Genomic DNA, 23,596 nt, shown 5'->3' on the forward strand with positions numbered 1-23,596 from the left:
ACTTGTATTGTTTTTATCATAAACAACCTGCTGATATTACTTGTTGAAAAATCAGTTAATCAAATATTTTGAAAACTTATAATGTTTGTTGTTCATACAATATGCTTTCATAAGCAAAAGAAAATAAAAAGCTCTAACCTTTAAGACGCTGGTGTACGTGTAAACCATCAGATCTGGCAACAAGGGGCGGAGCTTTAGGGATGTCCGGTCATCCCTAAAGCTCCGCCCCTCTACGTCACTGCACTAATCCCTGTGTCAAACCTTTCAGGCAGCACTTTTTCTCAGGCTGTTCACAGCCCAAACAAACAATGTCAATTAAATGGTTCGGTTTACATTAACAGATGTGTGTAAAAGATGGTCTGCTGAATGGATTACTTACTTCTTCCAGAGTTAGGAGGCCAGGAACAGAAATTAAATGTATGTGTATTTATGCACATATTGAAAATATAGAAATTAACTGGCAGCAAAATAAGCAAAAGGCCTAAATATAATCGTAAAATACAGCAAGGTATAAACGAGTAAGAAGAGTATTAAAAAAAAAAAAGGTAGCAAATCAGAGATAGCAATAGAGATATAATTATATAATAGGATTGAGGTTTGGCTAAACCAGTACAGTAAATTCAATTAATAAGCATGGTACAGGTATTTTTACAATGGATATCGGCAAGAGAGACATACTTAAATCTGCACATGAATCACATTACTAAAGGGTAAAGGGCTATTTTAGTATATATCGAAAATGCAAAAATATTTACAAGAATGGTTCCGACTCACTCTAATCCAGAAGGTGGCGGTAAAAGCTGTTTGCCAGCCACCGTTTAACAAAAAAAAAAGAAAGAAAGAAAGAAAAAGAAGCAGCTTTGTCTTAAAGACAAAACTCAGGGAACATATCGCGCATGCGCACTAAGCTCACAGCGACCCGCCAAATTCTAAAGCTGAAGCTGCGGAGTTATGTCGGCCGTCTGTGTCGTAGCTGTCTGGTTATTTCACTAAACTGGTGAGTTACTTGCGCTCCATCTTCATGGTAATCCGACAGTTCACCGTAGATATTAGACTTTCGTTTTACACTGTGTAGACTTTGTAACTCGCGGCTAAATTGCGAGCAATTTGCGCTGCAGCGTTACCATAACATGGCGAAGACGTTAAACAGAGGCAGTTCGTGACGGACAGCCAGCCGAGCTAGTTTACAGCATGTTGCGGAGCAGCTCACGTTAAAGTGGACGGAAATAAATGACTACATGTGTCTCATGTCACTCAGCTACTCGAAATATGGTGATGTGGAGCGACGTTGAACTTCTGACCAACGAGGACACAAACACTGTCCGTTTCGACAGCGTGTCATCAGAGGAAAATGGTAGCGGCTTGTACCAGGTGGACACCTTGGTCAAAATCTCGACTGCCAGCGAGGTAACGAATGTCTCTGTTTACCTGTTGCACAGTCTGGGACCTGCTCTCTCGTGTCCCTGGTGCTTCGGTTGTTTACCTCACACACACACACACACACACACACACACACACACACACACACACACACACACACACTCACCCACCATCTATCTGTCTATCTACCTTCCTTCCTTCCTTCAGGGGCGTAACCAAGACTTCTGGGGTCCTCCTGAGGGAAAAGGGCCTGCATCTCTTAAGTACTACAAGAATTGGTGGTGGTTTGACAGCCTGTCATAATCCTGTTTCTTGCAGGTGCAGGCAGATCCCTGTCTGTCGTCCTCCAGCGGTTCAAACTGGAGTGTCGTCGTTGCTGACAAGACAGTTATCCTGTTTGATCAGAGCTTTCAGACCATCCTGCTGCTTTTTCACTTCGGTAAACAACTGCACTTTGTATTTTCTTTTTTCTTTTTTAATATTCAAGCTGTTTTACTTTCTGTGAGAAGTCAGATTGCTTTAATCAGATGCTCCAAGAAATTGCAAAGATGACTGTTGGACATCAGTCTTGCGGCTTGACCCGTCTCACATAACTACTGTCCACTGATAGCAGATTTGTTTTTCAGACACTGAAGTGGACGCTATTGATGTATGCCTGGAAGGACAGTTTTTGGTGGTCTGTGAAAGAAATGGAAACCTTCATTTGATCTACGTTCCGCACAAGAAAATCCTCCTCACTAGAGTATGGGTGTTTTTAATTATCTCCATAAGGGCTCGTTTATTTGGATACCATTAGATGTAACCACTGTTACACTGCACCTGTCTAAAGAATAATCCTACTCTAGACATGATGGCTACAGCAGTCATAATCCTGACATCTGTGTTTCTGTGGTGAGTTAGTTCTGCTTGATGCGTTTCACCTGCATTCATTATTAACATGCTGTAATTTTTCTGGATTTGTAGGCTTTAGTTGAAAAACCATCTAGTGGAGATGAGAAAACCTATCGCGATCTCATCATTGATGACGACAAGACGTCCTCGGGTGAAATTTCTTTATAGATATGAAAAATAAATGTAGTACATTTGTCATTGTTTTCTAGCTGTTATGACTAATTATGTTCATTTCTGAATCTGAAATCTAACTGGAAATCTAATGTGCTTATAATTGACAGGGATGTACCATGTGTTCCTTCTCATAAAGGATGGTTTTTTCCACATTACAAACCTGGCTTTGGCAAAGATCGAGACAGGTATCAAAATATTACGTGCAAAATCTGCCTTTGGTTGTTTTTTCGTACCAGGCTTTTGATCAAATGAAATATTCCTTTTTCTTTTACCATCCCAGCTGTTGAAAAAATGGATATGGTAGCTTTGAAAGAGGTGAGTCGAGGCTATCTTTTATTTATGCAATTGCAAATAATTTGTTTTGAATAACAGAAAAATGATCAAACATTTCCTTCGTTTAGCTTCAGTCTCTCATGAAGATAGACTTTTGCTCCACCAAGGATTACCATGATGAGGGTTGCAGCACAGCAATGATGTTTAATCTGGGCCAAGAAATCCACTTAATGATCGGGGTCAGTGTCCATTTGAATCTATTTATAAACGGATAATAAAGATGCATTGGTTACATATTGAATGAAAGTATTTTTTTTATGGACAAATTAAATAAAACTCTATTTACAGACCAGTAAATATAACTTCATATATTTACTGCTGTTTTTTTTAAGTCCTATACTAAGCTGTTTTCTGCATTTCTTTTCCCATTACATGTCCCTATGTCTATTGAGAAATTACACCAACATGTACATATACGTACATTGTGACTAGGTTTTTACGGATTACGATTTTCTGATAGAAAATCTTCTTACAATTCAGTTGTGTTAATGTTTCTCAAATCAGACTCACTGCTAAGAAACAACACACATAAAAGGAAATTAGGTATATTTCCAAGGTGAAATTTAAACCAATCTTTAATGTGAAATTTTGGCAGCTTCAAAGATATCGTCTGAATAAAATCGTCCTATGAATGGCTATTACTCCTCATGTAAAGCACGAAAAGCAACATGTGTTCCTCATATAATTTGCCACAACATTATCATCTTGACAGGGGGATAAAGAAAATGTTGTGACCCAATGGAAGATGGACCCTCATCAGGCAAAGATGTGCTTTGCTCACTCCATCAACAACAGCTTGATTCCAGGTGATCTGTTAGTGTGTGTGTATAGCTACACATTGTCTGTGTTTCTTTTGGAAGACGGTGATTACAAAAGCGAAATGTTTGATTTGTAAATGATGATTAATTTTAAACACAATCATTGAGTAAAAGAGAAAAAATAAAAGATATGGTGAGGAGATTTTTTTTTTTAGAGTATTGTCCTTTTGCATCGCCTTTGCAGGTGTGAGGAAGATGGTGGTGGTGGAAAATCGGCTGTATATTCTCGACACCGAGGTGAGTTCACCATGAGCTCTTTGATAAGCCACTGCAGGCCGTTCGATCATTAAGTATTTCAGGTTTAAATATGACCCACTTGGCCCAAATTGTTTCTTCTGTCTCAGGATGTTCTGAGTCTGTGGGACCTGCACTTCCTCGTCATGATTCACTGTTGGCCAAATCTTGCCATTCACGACTTTGAACTCACCACAGAATGCGGCTCTGCCTCCATGGTGGCGTATGTATCAATAGTTTATAACATACGGCGGCTGTAAGTACACAGAGAGATGTGTCTCCTTTAAGCAGTGTTACTAATGAGAGTTTATCTGTGTGAATTACAGCCAAGACAAAGGCAGTATGAAGATGATAGCGCTGACCAAGCAGGACTGCAGTCAGGTAGCAGCACGACTCCTTTTGAAGAACCTTCAGTGGATGAAGGTCTTCTGTCCTGTTTTGAACTCGACTTGCTGTTTTAATTTTTTTTTTTTAGATCAGCTCGCTGCAAATACGACTTCTGCCCTCTATGACTGTTTGCTACTCTCTCAACGTTTCCTCGGTCTCCTGTTTGGTCCAGACAAAACTAAACATGGTAAATAATCAGCACTTACTAAAAAGCTGCATGGATTTTGCATGTGCTGTTTATACTCGTTAATATTTTCTCCTCTAATTACAGGATACTATTTATTTAGTTGAGGGGATTTGTGAAAACCCAGAAAGGTGGGAAATGTTTTGTAAAATTATTACTATGATTTACAGCCAGTACTTTAGTCTTTAAATGTTAAATGGCGTTTTGTTTTTTATGTAGTCGCGGGGAGCCTGTAGCTTCTGTTGTTGTCCAATGCTTCACAGAGGCTTTGCCTGAGAACAGGTACCACATTTTAATTGAATACATTTCTACATTTATTGCACTTTGTTAACCATAGTCTATAAGATGTCACTATAATTTCACCTTGTTGTCCTTTTTCTCTGTTTCTAGACTGAGCAGACTTCTTCACAAACACATGTTTGAAGAGGCTGAAAAGTTTGCCATCACATTTGAGCTGGATTTAGAGGTAACTGTCTCTGTTTGGGCTGGGGGATAAATCGAATTTAATTTTTTTTTAACTACAATTGAGTTTCCAATGATTATGAAAACAACATATTCGAGATAAAACAATTATCGTTGTGCCATATTCTGTTTTGAAATTCTGTTCTTTTTTTTCTTTTTTTTTGCTATAAAGCCAGCGCACCTTTTTCCTTCACAGTGGTGCGCTTTTGTTCCTTCCTAAAAGCTAAAACTTGATTTATATTTATATTTTATTCATATTATATTTATATTATATATTGAGTTAAATAGGAAATCTGTTTGTGTTAAATGATCGCATTATTGACCAAAATAATTGTGATCATGATATTTGCCACAATAAAGCAGTTTACTCTCTGTCATGTAGCTAAAAGTACCTTTTAGTACCGTTCAGTGGACGTTGAATTTAGAATAGAGAAAGCGATTTAGTATAACTTATTTTGGTTTGGTGGTGTGGCTGGTGGTTATGTACTCCCCTGATTGAGGCTCTACACCTCTAACAGTCCTGTTTTTGTTCAGCTTGTCTACAAGGTGAAGCTAGAGTTTGTGCTGGAGCAGCTGGCCTCTGCATCGGTGGGAGGCTACGGACAGGAAGTGTGGTCTGAACTTGTAAACGAGGCCAAGACTAACCTGATGAAGATCACGGTGAGTTTCACAGTGTTGGTAAATGTTAATGAAACAAAACGTCTTGAGTTTCTGAGAGCAAATGGAAATGATCATTATCGACTATAAAACCCCTAACTGATAAATGTTTGATTTCTTTGTGTTGCACAGGATGAGCAGTACGTGGTGGAATACTGCCTCAAGGCTCCGTGGCCGACCTTTGAGACAGCCGAGAAGATGCTGAACCACGCCGCTATGCGATACTCCTCCTTACAGATCCAAGAGGCTTTGGCCAGGCTGGCGACATTCTGCAGCCTGCACGGCCTGGAAAATTTCAAGTAGGGTCAATGTCTCAGTGGCCAATACTGCATTATAGTGTTAAAGAGTATATCGCTCATGCTGTGGTTTGTTGGTTGTGTACACAAATTACTTTGACACTTTTTCATCCATAGTGGAATTGCCTGGATCGAGTTTCTGAACGGCACTGACAATTTAGGGGACGTTCTGACCTATCTAAGAAAAGGAGACATGAAGCGCGCTCAGCTCCTCTGGCTCAGATACGAGGTATCAAATAATTAAACCAGAACAGATGAACACAAACTTGTCATATCTCAATAAATTAAACTCAAAAAAAGACATTTCTGGGGGAATTGGTGTTCTGGTCAGATGTGACATCGTTTACCTCTGGGTATCGTGACAGGGACAGATCGCAGCAGAGTTTGATGAGAGCCGGCTTGAAGACATGCTCAGTGCCATACCAGAGGACCTTCCATCCCAAGACCTGTGCCCGTGGTTCAAGACAGTTTTTGTTCCTTTTGTGAGGAGAGTGCTCCCAAGAGGACAGGTAGGAATCATTCACTCGTGCATGAAATAGCGGCATCTCTATCATGTGATGCTATGTTTAGTAAAAGTTCTGCCTGTATTTCCCCATAGAGAATCCTGGCAAAATGGCTAGAGCAGAAGGCAAGGAATTTGGAGTTAACAGAAAAGGTAAAGAAGAAAACAAATATTCAGCTGGAAAACAATAGAGCTTTGATAACATGTTGATGAGCTGAAATTCAGTTGAGGCTGTGACTGACTTTGATCAGTCACAGCGGAGTGAGGATTATAGAAATGTTTTAAATGAGTTTATTATTATTTTAGGTTTTTAGTTGGATAAAACTGAGAAAAAGTTTTGTTCAGTTAGTTGAAGCAGTCAGTATGAATGTGATATTTCTTCCAGGGTGCTTGGCCCCAGAACGGGTTGGACTTGGCAGTGCTCGGACTGCCCTCCTTATGGACATGGATGACATCTGTAAGTTTGATGCATGTTTTTGTTTTAGCATCCACACTGATGATGTACTTGTTGGAATAAAAAGCAGCTGATATATCGACACCTTGTATGGTTCACACTTTATTGATCTCTTCTAATCTTTTTGAAGGATGATAATAATGTTGCAGAAGAGGTAGAGAACCTCAAGTACCTGGTGTCCAACCTCCGTCAGCTGCTGGACCTCCACCAGAAATACAACTGCAAACTTTCACTTTCAGTCTTTGAGAAGGTTTGTTCTCTACTAGTGATGAATTCAAGTTCATTTGCGCAAGCGTTAGATGTAATATGAAGGTCACAGTTAACTACAATATTTAAAAAAAATGTCATAAAACTGGTGAAAAAGAGCTAAAATAGCAGTTTAGAAATATGCAGGAGCTTATCTGTATCTCCAGATGTCAGTAAATGACTGGATGCATTAACCTGTTATCACTATTAAGGTTTCTATATTGTTTCATTAAGAAAACAAAATGTAAGTATTTGAGTAACATTTTAACGATCTAAGTGCACAATCTAAAGCGCATGGCACATGTGCATTTAGAGTGTGTTCATATTTACTTTTGCTTGTTTCATTGCAGAAAAACTGAGTGCAAAGCAAGAAACATGGTTTAAAGGGATTCTACTATAATTAGTTAATTAATCACAGGTGTGTTTAGGACATAAAATAAACCCGTCGTCATTCCCTTTAAAACCCGGGTGTGCTTGCATCCTGGCAATTTGCTATAAAACCGTGGATTTGCCAAGTAGAAGAAAAGAACGCTTCTCTGCAGATGAAACAGATCTGCTTGTGGTTAGATTGATGTCGACAATAACAATCAATCTTTCACATTGTACCTTCTTATTTTTAATCCTTTGCATGTTAGTGTGTAACTGCATGTCCCAGTGTGTGTAACGAGCAGCGTGTGAGCGTGTTGTGCACCCGCCGATGTAGCTCTATATTACCATTTCAATAAGGTGCCCTTAGAATAACAGTACAATACTACAACTGACTCAACACCAGTGCTGTGTTCCAAATGGTGGACTTGTGCATTAACACTCACTATTTTGAGTGTATGAGGTCGTTCACACTGTCAAGTACAGAAACATGCAGTACGCTGTAAGTACCAGGAAGATGCACTCAAAACGCCCCAAAAAAGCAGTGTGAAATGCTGGGCACTTTCCCCGCGATCCAATATCCATACTACCATACTATTTAGTATGCTAGAAAAAGATTTAGTATGTCCCAATTCTTTAGTATGTTAAACGTATGATGCCAAAAGTACCAGGATGTCCGACTACATCCAGTTGTATTTTGCAGTGTGCAGGCCAGCATGCTACTCTGGCTGTTTTGACCCACAATCCGTTGCGCGGGGGAAGATACGTCACATCACCTGAGCCACCGAGACAGTTGGTGGCGCTAATGCTCCACCCGCAAAAGGAAGAAGGGGGAGAAGAACGAGTCATTAAAAGATAGCGTACTCGTTCCAAATCGCATCCTTTTTCTTTTTACTACAAACGGATATGACAAAGTGGGTCAAAGTTCAAGACGCATTTTTATGATGAAGTAGTATGTCCCAATTGTATACATACTACATGCTACCGTACATACTTTTTAAGGGTAGCTGTAGTATGGACTAAAAGTAAAAACAAATAGTGTACGAGTCGGAACGCAGGGTTTCTACCTTAAACAGTCGGAACTATGGTACTATGGGAAGTATGTCATTTGGAACAAAGCACAAGTTGTTCTTGGTCAGTTGCTTCCTGCTTCCTCAAGGCGCTTGACCACGCCTCCTTTTAAGACCAACATGCAAATTAGTTCTCAGATAGGTGCAAGTACATTTGCTAGTTAAAAAACGTGTGTGCTGGATGTGAAAATGACAACTGCATCGGTCTGAGATCAGATGTAAGAGGGAGCCCTCAGTTTTTGCCATTAATCAAATCATATTGAAAGATGTTTAATCTTGTCCACCATTTATAAATATATTGGGACATTATGTTTGTGAATAATGCTTATCCCTGGTATGCTGTGAGTTATGTTGTTGTTTCCAATCGTTGTCAATCTTTCTTCTTTGTCAATTTTAAAGGGAAGCGTATGGAGTGTAGCGATCTTCATGCTGGACAAAGTGCCCGCTCCAGAGCTGATCGCTGCCACAGTGGAAAACAGCGTCCTGCCGTATGCAGAGGAGCACAAGATTCCTTTTGATGAGCTCCTCCTTCAGTATATCAAGGTAAAACTCAATTACAACTAAAGACTGGTTGCTTTTTTAAAAAAAAATCTGACGGTGCTTTTGTGTCTCCTCCCAATCTGAACTCCACCAGGATCTGCTGGAGCGCTGCAGTTCTCAGACCACCACACTTTTCACAGAATGGGAAGCCAAAGCAGTGTCCGTGCTCAGCTGCATGACTGATACTGATGTAAGTCTGGAACAGCATTACAGTTGCAGTCAAAAGGTTCATGAGCGCGAATAAATGTGAAAAATCTAGAGCTGCAGCAATTAATCCACCAATTGATCTACACAAAATGAATTACCAAGTGTTCTAATAATATATTTTTGGTTTTGAGTAAGTGTTTTTTTATTGAAAAAATGCTCAAATTCTCTAATTCAAGCTTTTGAATGTAAATTTTTTTCTCGTTCCTTTTGTCCCCCATCATACTAACTGAACATCTTTTTGGTTATGTTACTGTTGGTCTGGACAAAACAAGTGATTTTAGCCTGCACCGTGGGCTTTTGGACACACTGGTCGACATTTTTCACCATTTTCTGACCTTTTTAAAGACCTAACAGCTAATCGATTAATTGAGAAAATAATCAGCCAGAAAAGCCAAACAGTAAGATTGTGCAAAAACTGAGGTTTATGCTGGGAGTTATAAAATCTCACTTTATTGTATTTCCTGTCAGCTGATGGTAGACGCTGTGCTGGAGATCATGCAGAAAGCTGTGGTGCCCTGGAGTAACGTGGTGGAAAAACTTGTTCAGCAGTACCTCGAGATGGACTGGCCAAAGTATGGTTATATTTTAGTTATCATTAACGTAGCAATATTTACCGGAGTCAGCAGTATCTTTATGATTTTTTTATCCCTGATTTCTTCTCCAGACAAGAGCTTTTAAAGGAGAGCCACCGCCTAATGGAGATCAGAAAACTTCTCAGAGGCTACGGCATTCGCAATTTCAACCTCTCAAACAATACTCAAATTATGGTAAATTTGATTTAATTAAGTGACTTAAGACTTTTATTGTGCCTGCCTATAAAATACCACTCATACACATATGCTCTCCAGACATTGATTAGATACATCCTGAAGCAACACTTACCGATGTCTCATGAGGACTCCCTGAAATTAGCTGAGGCATACAAGCTACCAACATCGAAGATCAATTATTTGCACCTCATCCAGCTGATAGGCCATGGCAAGGTATGTTAATGCCCTCATGACAAAATGATGCACTATATAATTTTTTTCCTCATTCCTGGTATGTTGGTAGGAAGTCTCTCTTGTGCTGCTTTCAGACTGAGGAGATCTTGACTGTCCTGAAGAAGCTGTCCTCTGCAGAGGCAGAGTGTGTGATCGAATGTCTCACAGCGTGGGCGAGGCTGCAGTTGGGGGACAAACACCACATATCTGATGAGGTGAGGAAAGTCAAGATGTTATGTGTCTGAAATAGAAGTGCATTTTAGGATTTTTTATTTTTTTAAATTTTTTTTCTGAGGCTCAGTTCTGTGAGTGTAGAGTCAAAAGCACTAAAGTCATTTGTTGCATTTTAAGATTTTGTTTAGGCCTGAGATACACTTGCATGCACGTGGTGGCGTCCTTTAGAAATTAACGCAACACGTACCCAAGATGCAATATACACATGGCTTGTGAGGGCAGTGTAGGCGAACTGTGGAGATGTGACAGGGTCAGGGACATGCGCAACTAAAGGGAAACAAATCTGAGACCGTTACGTTGGGGCATGGCGGAAAATGCTGGACAGTGAAAATAGCGTGTTTGGTCCAGTTTGATTTCAGAATCAGAAAAGTAGTGACCCACTCAGTTTTTGCCATGTTTATTGTTTACATAAGGATGTTCTAATGACATCATTGTTTCTCTGGTGTGCCTTTTATGGAGTCCTCCAGCTACACGCAGAGTTAAATATGTGAGCAATAATGTTCACGACGCAAATGGTTGTTAAAAGCAAGCGTGTTGTTCAAAAACAAGTACATCTGTGGCCTTAGAATTAGAGGTTCTTCTTGCTTGGCACCAAATGCATGTCAATATTGAATTTTTTTCTGCCGCTCTCATATTGTCTGATCTGACAGACCAGGATTTACCTTTAATCACCTGTTTAGATGATCCATCTACAACAGACACCACAATTATGCCTATAGTAGAACATATATGAAATTGGAAGGACTTGATGTTCAAAGAATGCCTCGATGACTGAACAGGAGAAAGTAGAAGAACATTATGGTAAGCGTATGATCATTAAATTATTTTGCGTTTCTCAACTTTCTCTCTGCCTTTCTTTGATAGCACAAGAAACATCAGATGGTCATAGCTCAGGTGATGGTGGAGGCCCTGGAATACCTGCATAAAATCCAGAAACGTAAGTATTTACTTTAATCAATACCGACTCAAGTCACTTGGTCAGCAAACACCAACCATGCTGAGGTTTTCTTAAGACAGTCCCTGAATTCCTCTGAGCTCCAGCTCTTTGACTGACTATTGGATCTTTCAGGAAAGTCTAGTTTTCCTCTATTGATCTGAAAAATATCACACAAATGGACTCTTTAGTTTCCTGTCAATTGAAATTATATGAAAACAGATGACATTGGATTTCTAGACAAAATGGGGGGTGAAATGCTATAGCCACATACCTGAATATCCAAGAGTGATGCCAGGTTTTATGTCTTCTGCAGATGATGTTCTTAAAACTATGGAGTGTGAGAACAACCTCATCATGTTCAAGGCGATTGCCCACCTGCAGGTGAGCATCATTTAAGGAGTGTTTTAAGTGATACTCCATCTGTTCTGTGATTTTTGTTTTTAACCTTCAGCCTCTCTCTGTTTCCTCAGGAGGACTTTGATGTTTTCTTCACCCCCTCCAACTATGAGGACCCAAACATCCGCAAACAAATCCAGGAGCATCACATCACAGCCTATGAAAACACGTGCCAATCGTCTCAGGGGAAAGCTACGACAACTCCGGTTGTGGCTAATGATCCAGATGGCAAGACCAAGACCATCTCCACAGAAGCTGGCTTGCGTCGTCTCGGGAGGCAGCTGCAGCGCACCGAGCAGGAGCTGTGGTCTGACTTGGCCCTCCGAGCTCTCGGAGTGGGCAAGGTGGACAAGGCCCTCAAGATCTTAAGGTTTGCATGTGTGGACGGTGTGCCATATGTGGGACAGGAAACTGAGGGGACAGGACACAATGATGAGTTTTTACCCTAATGATCAGGTTATTATTTAAATGTTTAAAGTCATCTCTTCTTTACGTCCTCAGTGAGCTGTATGAGCACCACTATAACAGCAACACCGGGAAGGTTTTGTTCACTGCTGCCAAGACGTTATGCCAGATGCTTGAGGCTGATGTACCCATGGTGCTACCTGAGGATATGGACTTGCCAGCAGTCATACATGATCTGGCCTGTCAGGCCATCACTGTGTGTGACTCGGGTAAAGAACATGTGTAAATGTCAATATGTTGGTAAAAAATAGCTGTTATGTGAATCAGCACTGGATTTATAACTAAGCTGTTAAATAACATACCTTGGATCTTTGTTAGTTTGCTGAAATTTCACAGTAAAGATTTAATGCACGTTTCTCCTGAAAACCCAACTGTAAATGTATTCATCTCGAACCCAGTGAAAAGTATTCGTTACAAATCACACAGATAAACACTGAAACAGTACTTCAGCAAAGCAGGAAAATAATCTTCAATGTAATAGCAGTAGTTTTTCTGACTTTGTTGAAGATGATGTCTTAGGACGGCAAACAGTGAAAGAGCATCAAGGCTAAATAGTTCACAAGACAATATTCTTTTCAGCTCTAAGTTAACCTGGCTGCTCCCTACCACTTCAAAACGCGTTAGTCGTAAAAAGTTAATATTATAATAATTGTTGCAGATCTTCTCCTGGACTGCCTGGAGCTTTGCAAGTGCACACGGATAGCTATGGATGTCTATCATCAGTGTCAGTTATCAGATAATTATGGCTTCATATCCAAGGTCAGTATCTAATCTTTTTCCACAGAGTGAGACTTCATTTACTTTATTTTAACCTGCTTTGTACTTGATGGGTTATTTGTTAGCAAACCTTAAATCAGTCCTCATATGTCACGAATGATTATCTGGAAACACCCAAGAGAATTTAAAATGGCAGAAATTTGTGTGTTTACAGTAAGTAAGTTGTAAAGTTCCTATAATCTCTTTCAAGTAAGAAATGATGAAAAACTTTAATGAAATTACATTTAAATAATGGCTTTGATTCACTAAGCTGCAAAATGAACAGAATGCATTAAACTAACTGTAAATTTAAATTAATGTCCCAGGATTTGACCTTGGAGGCAGAAAAAGATCCCTATTCTCAGTGGAGTTTCCAGGATGTGTTTAATGAAGACTGCATTGTTCTGGACCCAGTGTCAGTGCTCCCCGTCCAGTATGAAATCACCAACTGCCTGCTGCCTATTTCTCGGGGTAGGAAGATGCTCAAATTGATCATGTGTTCACGGTCTGTTTAGGATTTCATCTCCTCAGGCAGTGTGGTTTCATCAGCTTTACTTATTTAGTATCATTCTTGCAGACACTAAACTGTACCCGCTGGACTGTTCCTGTCTGTCACACTGCTCTTTTGAAGATGGTAGGTCTTTAAGTTGATGCTTGTTTCGATTTGTTTTCCTAAAATTGTAATCGGGAAAGTTTACTTTGTGTCTTACCTGGCCCGCATGCAGGTTCAAACTACATGCGGCCCCTCCTCGGCCCCATGACCAACATGTTACAGATGTTACAGGAGTGCAGTCAGCTGGAATTGGCCCTCAGACTGCTGGTCAACTCATACGGCAGCTGTCTTCAGCATGTCACCTCTAACGTTATGGACATGAAACTAAGCGTGCAGGTGTGACGGTGACATTTACTGCATGTGTTTCTCGAACAATTTGGTTATTGGTATAGCCTTAGCGTCTTGCCTGTAAAACTGAGAAAAATATATTGCAATGTTTGTACTGTGAATAACACTGTAAACGGTTACCTCGTCTCAGCTTTATGATTCACAAGAGCTCAAGAAGTACAATATATGCCTGAACAATCTCCGAAAGACAACTGCAACTACTCTGAATACTGTGGCTGTGGCCCTCTTGAACAAGGTGAGTCTTCTCAGTCAATTGTCATGAAAGGGTAACGGCAGATTTAAGGATCTGAGTGTGTTTTTAAATAACCATATCTCTAATTTCTGTGGATCCAAGGTGTTCAACTCGAGGGTGGTCAATTGCGATTTGGCCATTGGACTCTGTACACTCCTCTCTAAAGCAGAAATCTTCAAAATACTATGGAAAGTTATCGACAACACTCGGCAAAACTATGACAAAATATTGGTAGGCAACAACATTTTTCTTCTTCTTTAAGTTATTGTCAAATCTTTTATTGTAATAATAATGGAGACAAAAGAGAAGGAGCTCAGCAGAGAGTAAATGTTGTGGTGTGAAGTTGGTGTAACATTCATTAGTGCATAAAAATCACACTCTGGTGTCATAACATTTTATTTTGTCATGTTTCGTTTAGTCTTATTTACAAAAGTTCTTCCAATGTGTTCCAACTTCAGTGATTGTTTGATGTTGCTTTAAATCATGATCAGTGATCACCCATGTTACACATTAATCACTGTTGGGGGAAAAAATATGAACACACAGACATGCACACACATGTATGGGAACATTTCCATTCATGTTTACAAGAAATCCGTGACTGTGTCTGGATTATTTCAGGCTGTGGCGAGGATCGGGGCCAACCTCTGCTGCTTTTACAGCGAGGCAGAGGAACAAAAGAAATTTCTCTCGGTCATCACTGATGCTGAGTGGGGCATCAAGCTTGGCAAATTAGAGGTAATGCAGCACTTAAACTCCAGGAGCATTCTGGTATTAATAAATAGGTTTGTATAGACCGAGTGTCATTGTACTTTGTATTTCAGCTTCTCTCTCTGTCATTTAATCTCATATTTCACCTACGTACCCCTGCTCTGTCCCAGATATCTATCCAGCCGGTGTTCCGTCAGCGACCTGAGATGAAGAGCAGTCTGATCCCAGTTTTGGTGAAGAACAGAAGGATCACCCCAGACATTATCCTCCAGTACTGCAGGTCAGCCACTTACTTCCTGTTGTTAGTTTCTACCGTGTGAGGGAAAAGAAAAGTTAGTTTTGGACACGTGGGTCTAGTCTGTACTTAAATGTCCACTATTTTCTGGTATGCAAGTTTCACTTTCCTGCCTGTGCTAAAAGTTGTCCTTTTGCGTCCATCTGCAGTACCTTTGGTCTCGACCGTGACAGTGTGATCAACCAGTACATTACCACCTTACTGCTGCTCCAAGAGGATGAGGAAGGAACAGGTGACCTGGATTTTGGCCAGGAAGAGGTGCAGCCTTTGTGTCACGACGACGCACTGGAACAAGTCCTGCAGATCATCCCGATGTTACAGAGCACCAGCGAGCTCACCGACAATCTCTGTGCTGCCATATTCAAGGTTAGAGTGGCAAATTAGAAGTGGAGGGGATCTTTAAAGTAATTTCTCATAAACACCAGGGCCCAGTGGAAAGTATTTTTCAGCCCTTTTGACACTTAATGAGAAGCGTGCTTACTTATCGGTAATTTAAAAAAATAAATAATAATAAATAAAAAAGTAAACAATCACAAACAAAAATAAAGCTGCTTTGTGCTGTGGCTAAACATGTGCTTTTAGCTTAGTATGCTACTTAGACACCAGCGCACACACCTGCGTAAGTGTATATATCAGCAAACGGCAGTCGTTGGGTTGACGATGACCAGCTGGAAAATGTTAACGTCACGCCCAATACTAGTGACTATGAAGTACAATGATCAACACCACTGTAACAAGTTATATCTTCTAATTATTTTGTGTTTATGAAAATGTTTTATGCGATTCTTCAAAATTCTTTCTCATACAGCTCAGCCCTTACAACTACGAGAGAATCAACATTGTGCTGGAGATCCTCCAGGCTGTAGATGACAACGTAACCAGCTTCTCTGTTAGTCAGGTAAAAAAAAACAAAAAAACACTGGCATATTTGAAATCAAATGGCGCCTCGTCTTCAAAATGAATTGCGTAGATTGGAAAACATTGTCTTTTAATCCACAGGCTATCGGCCTCCTTCAGCACCTGAAGTCCTACAAGCGAGTCTCTCCTCCCTCAGACGTGGAGAACATGTATCTTCTGGAAAACAGTCTGCTGGCGAACCCGCTGTCCAACAGCAGACTTCCCTTCCACCTGCTAATACAAACTAAACATTACTGGAAGATTATCTGTGAGTTAGCCTCTGCTATATTAGCGCTGACAAACTCAGATTACTCTGATTTTACTACATCTTGTTTTCGACAGGAGGAGGCGATGTAAACTCAGAAATAAGCTTATGACTTTTCATCATTATTCATATGCAAATCATCTACTCCTTATTATATCATTTTCTCTTAGTTCTCTTCATTGCTATAGACAAGAAATCTGTCTGTATTTTAAAGGTGCGCCAGTTAAATGTTGTTATTAGGTATAAAAAAAAAAAAAATTTAAAAAGGCAACGACTCAATTGAGGTCCAAACATTATTTTAGATATGAGTTACCTCTGTGTCTGCAGTTGAACTCCTTTAATTGGGATGATTTAAACTTTCAAACACCTTTTTGCCATAGAAAACTTCTTTGTGAAACCTAAGCTGACAAAATCTGTATTTTTATTATAAATAGCAGTTTACTAGTATGAGTTGATGAAATTGTTTTAAAGCTAACTACAATATTTAACTGTGTTTAGCCCCTGAGCTCAGTGAGGAGACCTTCCCCACACTTCTTCTCATCAGCAAACTGATGAAGGTAAAGCACACTAATCTACGATGTAACTTGACTCTGTGTAATCACAGAGATGATAAATGACACTCCTGTCCTTCTCCAGGTGAGCCTTGACAAGTTATACATGGCAGCAGCAAACCATGTGTTTGAGAAGAAAATGAAGCCTTTACTCCTGGAGAAAAAGAAAAAGGGTAAAGGTCATAGCTACAATAAGGAGACTTTCAACGTGGCAAAGAACATGATGAAGTACATCCACTCCATCCAAAACCCGGAGCTGGCTGCTGCCACGGCCCACACGATAACCCAGGAGCTTCCAGCAGGTTTGAGCCACACTCGAGCCACGACACGACACTGCTCGGTTTGTTCGTATATGTACGCTCTGAGTAGTTTCTTACTCCCTACAGGCTATGAGAAGACACAGTCACTTAAGTTCTGTTTGGCTCTTGGAGATGCGTGGCTGAAGGATCCCAACCTTGAGGTCAGTGTTTGTGATTTTTACCTGCAGAAATGTACTTCATCAAACTTAAAATGTCTCAAATCTCCATCTAGAAAGTGTCTTAATACATTAACCAGCTTCCTTTCCTCTCTGATTCCAAGCAGGAAGCAGCGCGGGCCAGAGGGGAGACATTTCTGTCCAAGCTGAAGCTGCAGTTTCAGCGCTCTGCTACTGAAAACATATTGATAGCCAGTCAGCTGAACAGCCCAGAGCACCTGAAACTGACTGGGCTGCCGGCAAGGCTCATAGTGGCCCTCTACGAGCACAGCAGTGTGGCGCAGCGGTACAGAGAGTCCGGAGGTCAAACTTATCCTGGTGAGCATGCAGTAACACAACTGTCTGACGCTTCAGTAAATTCATGTTCTACTCTGAACCAGGTTTGTCTTTTTGTAACTCCAACATTAGCGCTAGTTTTATATAATCACTATTAATGATTAATCTGTTTACTATGTTGTGACTGACAGTGTGGTGTCTCTTTAATTTGATGATTTGTCTGTGTCGCAGACATTCATGCTGCAGTTAAGGAAATAGCTGTAATCAACAAGGTGGATCTTCTCAAAATCTGTAACATGATGTTAGAAAAATGGATCTGCAAAACAGGCCCAGCTGCGACCAAGGTTTGTCCGTCTTTGCTTTTGGTATCGCTTCATTCCCTGCCTGTTTTGTTTTTTAGAAAACTTGCTGTATTGGATCCATCGTGTGGCTTTTTCACGCTTTTTTTTTTCTTTCATAAAGGAAATTGGTAACCCTGACTCTGTCAGCAACATTGAGGAGGATCCAGACTTAATGAGGTGGAGTTTTCAATAAAATGATCAATGCATCTTTCTGTTGCCTCTCTGTTAATAATTATAGTCATTGTATTATTTTACCTCCACAATCACTGGGCAAAAGAGCGGAAACATTGAAATGTGTTGGCTTTTGTATATTTGATTCTTCCAGGGTGGTGTACATGCTGCAGTCTTGCCCCATGGAGGAGGCTATCCGTCTTCTAAGCCCCATTTTAACTGCCGAAACCTGGGTATGTTTGAAGAAAAAAATTAATTGTAGGTCTCAATACTGGACAAAAGAGGCTCATGTCTGTTTTGTTTTTTCCATCTGTAGCCACTCAGCAATTCTGGTCCCCGTCTGACTTTCAGCCATCGGACTCGAGCGCTGCTTTGTCTCGTCCGCCTCGTTGATGCAGCCACTCTGGAGGCTCAGTTGCAGATCCCCAAGACCAAAATCTTGTAAGAGGCCCTGAAAACAGTTAAACAGTAAAAGTATGGGTGGAAGTCAAAATTGGAAAGGTGTATAATCATCAATGTTTCTGTTTTATATCCCCATGCAGATATTACCTGAGATGCTACATCTTTGTCTCTCAGCTGGAGGCGTTAAACATCCCTTACACGTTGCAGTCTTTCCTCAGTAGTCCCAAAGAGGGCTTGGTTAAAGGGCTATGGAAGAACCACAGTCATGAGCCGCAGGTACTTTCTGAGGGAAAACATCACAACTATTTCCAGCTAGTTTCTTTATTTTTGCTTCCCTCGGTTAGAAATCTTGCATACAGACAAACTGAAGCAGCCTCTGTCCTTCCAGGCAGTGCAGTTGGTGGCAGACCTGTGCCTGGAGTACCAGGTATACGACCCTCAGCTGTGGAACAGTCTGCTTCAGAAGCTGCTCAGCTTCAACTTGGTGAGACAACACGCACCAAAAATTCACACAATTAGTCTGGATTTGAAGGAGCAGTTTTTTTCCCCCTGATTCTTGGAACAATTATCAACAGGATGGATATTTTTAAATAAAGGCATCATGGTTACGTGTTCTGAAATAAAACGTACACGTTTTTATTTCCTCTCTTCAGATCGGGTGCCTGCAGAAGGTTCTAGAGGCAATAGTCGCTGTGCCTGCTTTGTGGGAGGTAATTTAATCACTTTTCATTTTACAGATTAAAAGATATAAATTATGTTTAATTTTAAAGGTCCCTCATTGTATAAAATCTGATTTCCTTTTCATAAAGCAGGTTGAGGTGCTCTATTAGTACTGTGAAATGACAAATGCTCAGTCCGTGGAGCAATGCACACAGCACAAATGCAGCAACTGAACTTCGTAAGTTTGTGACATCACAAACTTGCGCTCATATCATCTGTCCGCTTCCAGCACAGATGTCCTGCTGAGCCATAAATAAAAGAACCAGAACAATCGGTGATAATCTAGATGAATTTAAAAATGGGTTTTTTTTCTTCTTTTATTCATTTTATTTTCTCCCCAGGTTTCGAGTTTCTCCCGGACCTGGAGGAGCATGATAATGGCACCTTTTGTCTCAGGTACAAGATTTACTGTTTGTCAGCAATATTCATTTCCATAAACAAATAACATGCATTTATGTGTGTTGATGCTGAGTGCTGATGCTTATACCATGTCCTGGTGGTATAAGTAATGCTGCACATTAAAATCCTTCAGTAGTCAAAGTAGTGGTCGATTGATATGGTTTTTCAAAGGAAGATAATTAGAAAGCAGGAAGAGCAATATATATATATTCTAATGACATATTTTGTTGTTGTTGTTGTTTTGGGTGTTTTTGTTTCCATCTGATAAAATGGAATGATTCAAGAATGATAACAAACAAATTAACCAAAAAAAAAATTAACTGTCAACAAAACTATGAATGAAAGATACAGTTTTATTGCACTTAACAGCAGATGAAAGCACCATATAAAAACTTACATCGATAAATAAACAATGTCACAGTAATATATTATTCAGTTTAAGACTGAAAAATATTTGAACCAAAAATGTGCCTTGTCTCTGTTTGCTGAAGTAGATCTGTCGCTTCCAATGGCAGATTGTTGACTTGAGACACGAGAGGAGAGCATCATCAATGCTGTTTTCATCTTCTGCCTCAGCTGACAGCGGTCAGTGTCCGCATGAGAACAGCTCTGCGAGCTGGCTGTTAATGTTATGCGACTGTTAGTAAACATTGGACTGGCTTGATCATGAATATGAGCACCGCTGATGAAGAATATGCGTATGTTTCGTAACGTGCTCGATAACGGCAGACTCGCCAACAAAAAAAAAGTTACAGTTACTTACCGACCCCCAATTATCCCAAACAACAAATCTGACAAACAATTTACGGCGGAGTTGGAGTGGAAGCAGGGGGACGTCCAGGCAAACGTTTATGAGGCCCCGACAGCTCGTTTAGCTGGTTGGAGTCTTGCTACAGTTAACTAACATTATTCTCATCTTTCCACTTAATGACAGGAATCAATCTAATTATACAGGCAGTGAACTTGATATATTATTGAATATGTAGAGCTTTTAAAGTTATGAATTCAAGTCTTGTTTTCTCTCGGGTAATGATACATACATCGGTCTACAGTAGCCACACTGAGGAGGCTGCCTGCAGACATTTTTTTGTTTACAGGCTTTGTGAGCGCAGGCGTCTGCTCATTATCTTAAAATGGCGTGTGGTAATTTCAGTTCTTGTTTATGCTTGCATTCTAAAGAAAAAGTATAGTTTCCTTCTACGTTTGCGTGCCAGCATCAAGCGTCTTGTTCCCCTTGCATTGACATGCAAAACATGAAAAATCCATTGACATGTTTGAGCCCCTGTGGTTGGAGTTTCTTAAGTGTTGGCTTTGCATACAACCACAGAGTGAGACAGACATTATTTCAAATCAAATATTAAATTCAGTAAATTACTACTTTTTTATAAAGCCCCTTAATGTTGCACAGCTCAGCATTTCTCTTGAATGCTCACGACTGTCTCGTTTGTTTTCTTGGTGGCAGTTTCTATTCCTCTGAGTCCAGATCAACAGGCAACACTCTACAGGACCTTTGTTCTCCTCCTCAAGTACGTCTTGCTCATGTTCAGCTATCACCACCACCTGTCCTGCACATGAGGACCATGTAGAACCTCAATGGACTGGCAGTGCTAGAATATAACTGCATACAATACACACAATATGCTTTTACTAGTTTGACAGTTGTTTTTTTTCCAGACACTGCATAGCAGAGTAAATAACTGAAACCACATGACCTGAAGGGCAAAACAAACTGTTGGACAGTTGTCTTTTTCAGTCAGAACTTAAACTTTTCTCTACACAAGTGGAGAAAATGGCTAAAAGAACAACAAAGACATGAAAACGTCTTGATTGGATTCACTTGGCAAATGTTCTTACTGTCTTTATACTTAAATTCATCACATCAGTGTCATGTACAATACATAGACGCATGCACACAGTCAGTTTCATCTGCCACAATTGTGTGTAATCATCTTACTTATTTGGCTGGTTGATTCTCGTCTTTAAAAGCCTACCCAGAGGCAGGGCTAGAAAATGAACTTCAGCTTGATGTCCTGTATCCATTACATCTGTTGTACTGCTCATCTGTATGTAAGCATGGTAATCTTTGCAGTTATACAATATAGATACGACTTCTGTCTGTTTCATGGACCCAGATTTGATTTACTGAATGTTGGAATTTGTTTAATGTTTCTCTTCATGTTTATTGCCTCCGTCCCTGCCATTCATATTTCTTTCCAAGGTGCCCTTTCCAGTTGAATCTGGACTTGATAGGAATTGCCAATCGCTTCGCGCAGTTAAATCTGTTGGCCTTCGCCCTGGGGACTCTCCTTCTCATCCCCTGTGCCAATAAAAAGGCTCAACAGATCCAAGTGAGTGCCTCCATGTCAATACAACACGTGAGAAGTAGCTATATACTGTATTTTAGGCTCTAATTATGATCACTCACCCCCTTTTTGCTGCTTCCAGGGTTTCCTGTCTGTTTGCAACCCGGTCGATGTCCTCGAGCAGGTGGAAGAACTTATGAACACCGGGGAGTTGGCCGGAATCCCTTCGCAGGTCAGGTGTCATTTTAGACCGGATGTGAAGTCTTTTCTACCAAACACGTACACAAGAACCGACATTTCATTCACTTTTCGGCTCTTACTCAAACTGACAATTAAACTGCCTGGCACTTCAACTTCATTTAGTATTTACACTTGAGCTGAAAAAACTTTTCTGTGCTTCCAGTTTAGCTGTTGTTTCAGGTGGTGAAGCTATAATCCAGAAATTTTACATATCAATAAACGTCTGTTACATTTTAGACCTTGCCAAACGACAAAATGCTGATTAGGCATATCACCACCAGGTTCATTTCTCTGTATTTGGCCGTATACCGTTTTTAAATTTGGTGTCTGGTGAGACTTTCTCTTTCTCAACAGATGAATGTTAACTGGGCATGCTGTATGGTTTTGAGCTATTGTCATATTATGTGACTTTATGAATTTTCTGATCCCTCAGATCCGGGAGACGGTATTAACTTTCATCAGCCAAAATGGACAGCACCAGAAACTGCTGAAGACCAAACACTTCAGCCATCTGAAGCAGCTCATAGTGTCGAGTGGTCAGCCTAACCAGATGAAAGACTTGGTCGACTACCTGATCAGCCAGAACTGGTAAGATCTTTTTTTTTTTCAAAACCAAATATCGTGGGAAAGAAGCATTTAAACATTTCTAATCACTGTTGGTCAAAAAACATCAATAATGTCATTATCACAGAATAATGTTAATAATGATATATTCATATATACAGAGATACAGAACAGATTTCTGTATGATCCATGGAAAAACTCGTATTCAAGACTGACAAGATACTCTTGCCCATGACCATACGTACTAAACTTACAATAGGCATGCACACACATTCAGAGCCTTCTTTTTTTTTTTCTTCTTTTTTTTTTCTAGTCTAATGTAACTTAAAAGAGTTATAGAACAAAATAAAACTTGCTCAAAACCTACATGATTCCCTTTCAAAATGTTTGAGTTCTTCACATCAGTTTGTTTTTAATCTGCTCTTCAGTCAGGATGATGCTGACTCGCTCAATCGTGAATACATGAAACAGAGGAGAGAGCATGAAAGAGTGAAACGCTGACAGACGACGCGACTTCACTAAAGGTAACTGAAGCTGAGATCCTGGACCCAGTTAGTGCAGAATAAAAACCACTCAAAGATTCATATAATCAATCAACTTTGTGTTTAATGCCGTTCAAATCTTAATTATTGTTTTATTTATAAATGTGTGCCTTTTTTGTTTCTCTTCTCTGTGATAGAAACATAACGATCCTCTAATTTTACTTAAATTTGTTTTTCAGGAGTTTCTTAACCTGTAAAATAGAGTATTGGGACAAACTAGCACTATTTCTTCTGTTGTATTAATACAGTCTTTCTTGGTCTGCCCTGGCCCGAGATGCAATATTTGCACTTTCAGTTATTCATTGAAATATTTTAATAAATTCTGTTCATTACTGAAAA

At 40.0% G+C, this 23,596-nt stretch overlaps 1 protein-coding gene across 1 annotated transcript; it reads left to right on the forward strand.

Annotated features, from left to right (window-relative positions):
* Positions 1 to 913: 913 nt before the first annotated feature.
* Positions 914 to 23,596, forward strand: kntc1 (kinetochore associated 1). The gene is made up of 62 exons (XM_069138938.1): positions 914 to 997; positions 1,259 to 1,407; positions 1,699 to 1,819; positions 2,007 to 2,122; positions 2,344 to 2,422; positions 2,553 to 2,630; positions 2,726 to 2,760; positions 2,847 to 2,957; positions 3,491 to 3,584; positions 3,781 to 3,833; positions 3,941 to 4,053; positions 4,157 to 4,211; positions 4,306 to 4,404; positions 4,489 to 4,532; positions 4,621 to 4,683; positions 4,792 to 4,867; positions 5,398 to 5,523; positions 5,653 to 5,819; positions 5,934 to 6,045; positions 6,182 to 6,325; positions 6,415 to 6,471; positions 6,704 to 6,775; positions 6,903 to 7,022; positions 8,854 to 8,997; positions 9,089 to 9,184; positions 9,670 to 9,773; positions 9,866 to 9,968; positions 10,050 to 10,184; positions 10,280 to 10,399; positions 11,283 to 11,355; positions 11,669 to 11,736; positions 11,826 to 12,121; positions 12,253 to 12,425; positions 12,875 to 12,975; positions 13,299 to 13,443; positions 13,550 to 13,606; positions 13,698 to 13,861; positions 14,004 to 14,108; positions 14,208 to 14,336; positions 14,727 to 14,843; positions 14,987 to 15,096; positions 15,261 to 15,477; positions 15,920 to 16,009; positions 16,111 to 16,276; positions 16,772 to 16,830; positions 16,910 to 17,126; positions 17,211 to 17,284; positions 17,407 to 17,617; positions 17,807 to 17,919; positions 18,038 to 18,093; positions 18,242 to 18,320; positions 18,404 to 18,528; positions 18,630 to 18,765; positions 18,878 to 18,973; positions 19,143 to 19,199; positions 19,551 to 19,605; positions 21,071 to 21,134; positions 21,827 to 21,956; positions 22,054 to 22,143; positions 22,585 to 22,739; positions 23,144 to 23,239; positions 23,437 to 23,596. Exons 2-61 carry the CDS (start codon positions 1,270 to 1,272, stop codon positions 23,214 to 23,216), a joined length of 6,576 nt encoding a protein of 2,191 aa, XP_068995039.1. The 5' UTR covers positions 914 to 997; positions 1,259 to 1,269; the 3' UTR covers positions 23,217 to 23,239; positions 23,437 to 23,596.

This window comes from Embiotoca jacksoni, unplaced genomic scaffold (assembly GCF_022577435.1).
Source record: "Embiotoca jacksoni isolate LCO1_2020_lvr unplaced genomic scaffold, fEmbJac1.0.p SCAF_8, whole genome shotgun sequence".
Classification (NCBI taxonomy): domain Eukaryota; kingdom Metazoa; phylum Chordata; class Actinopteri; family Embiotocidae; genus Embiotoca; species Embiotoca jacksoni.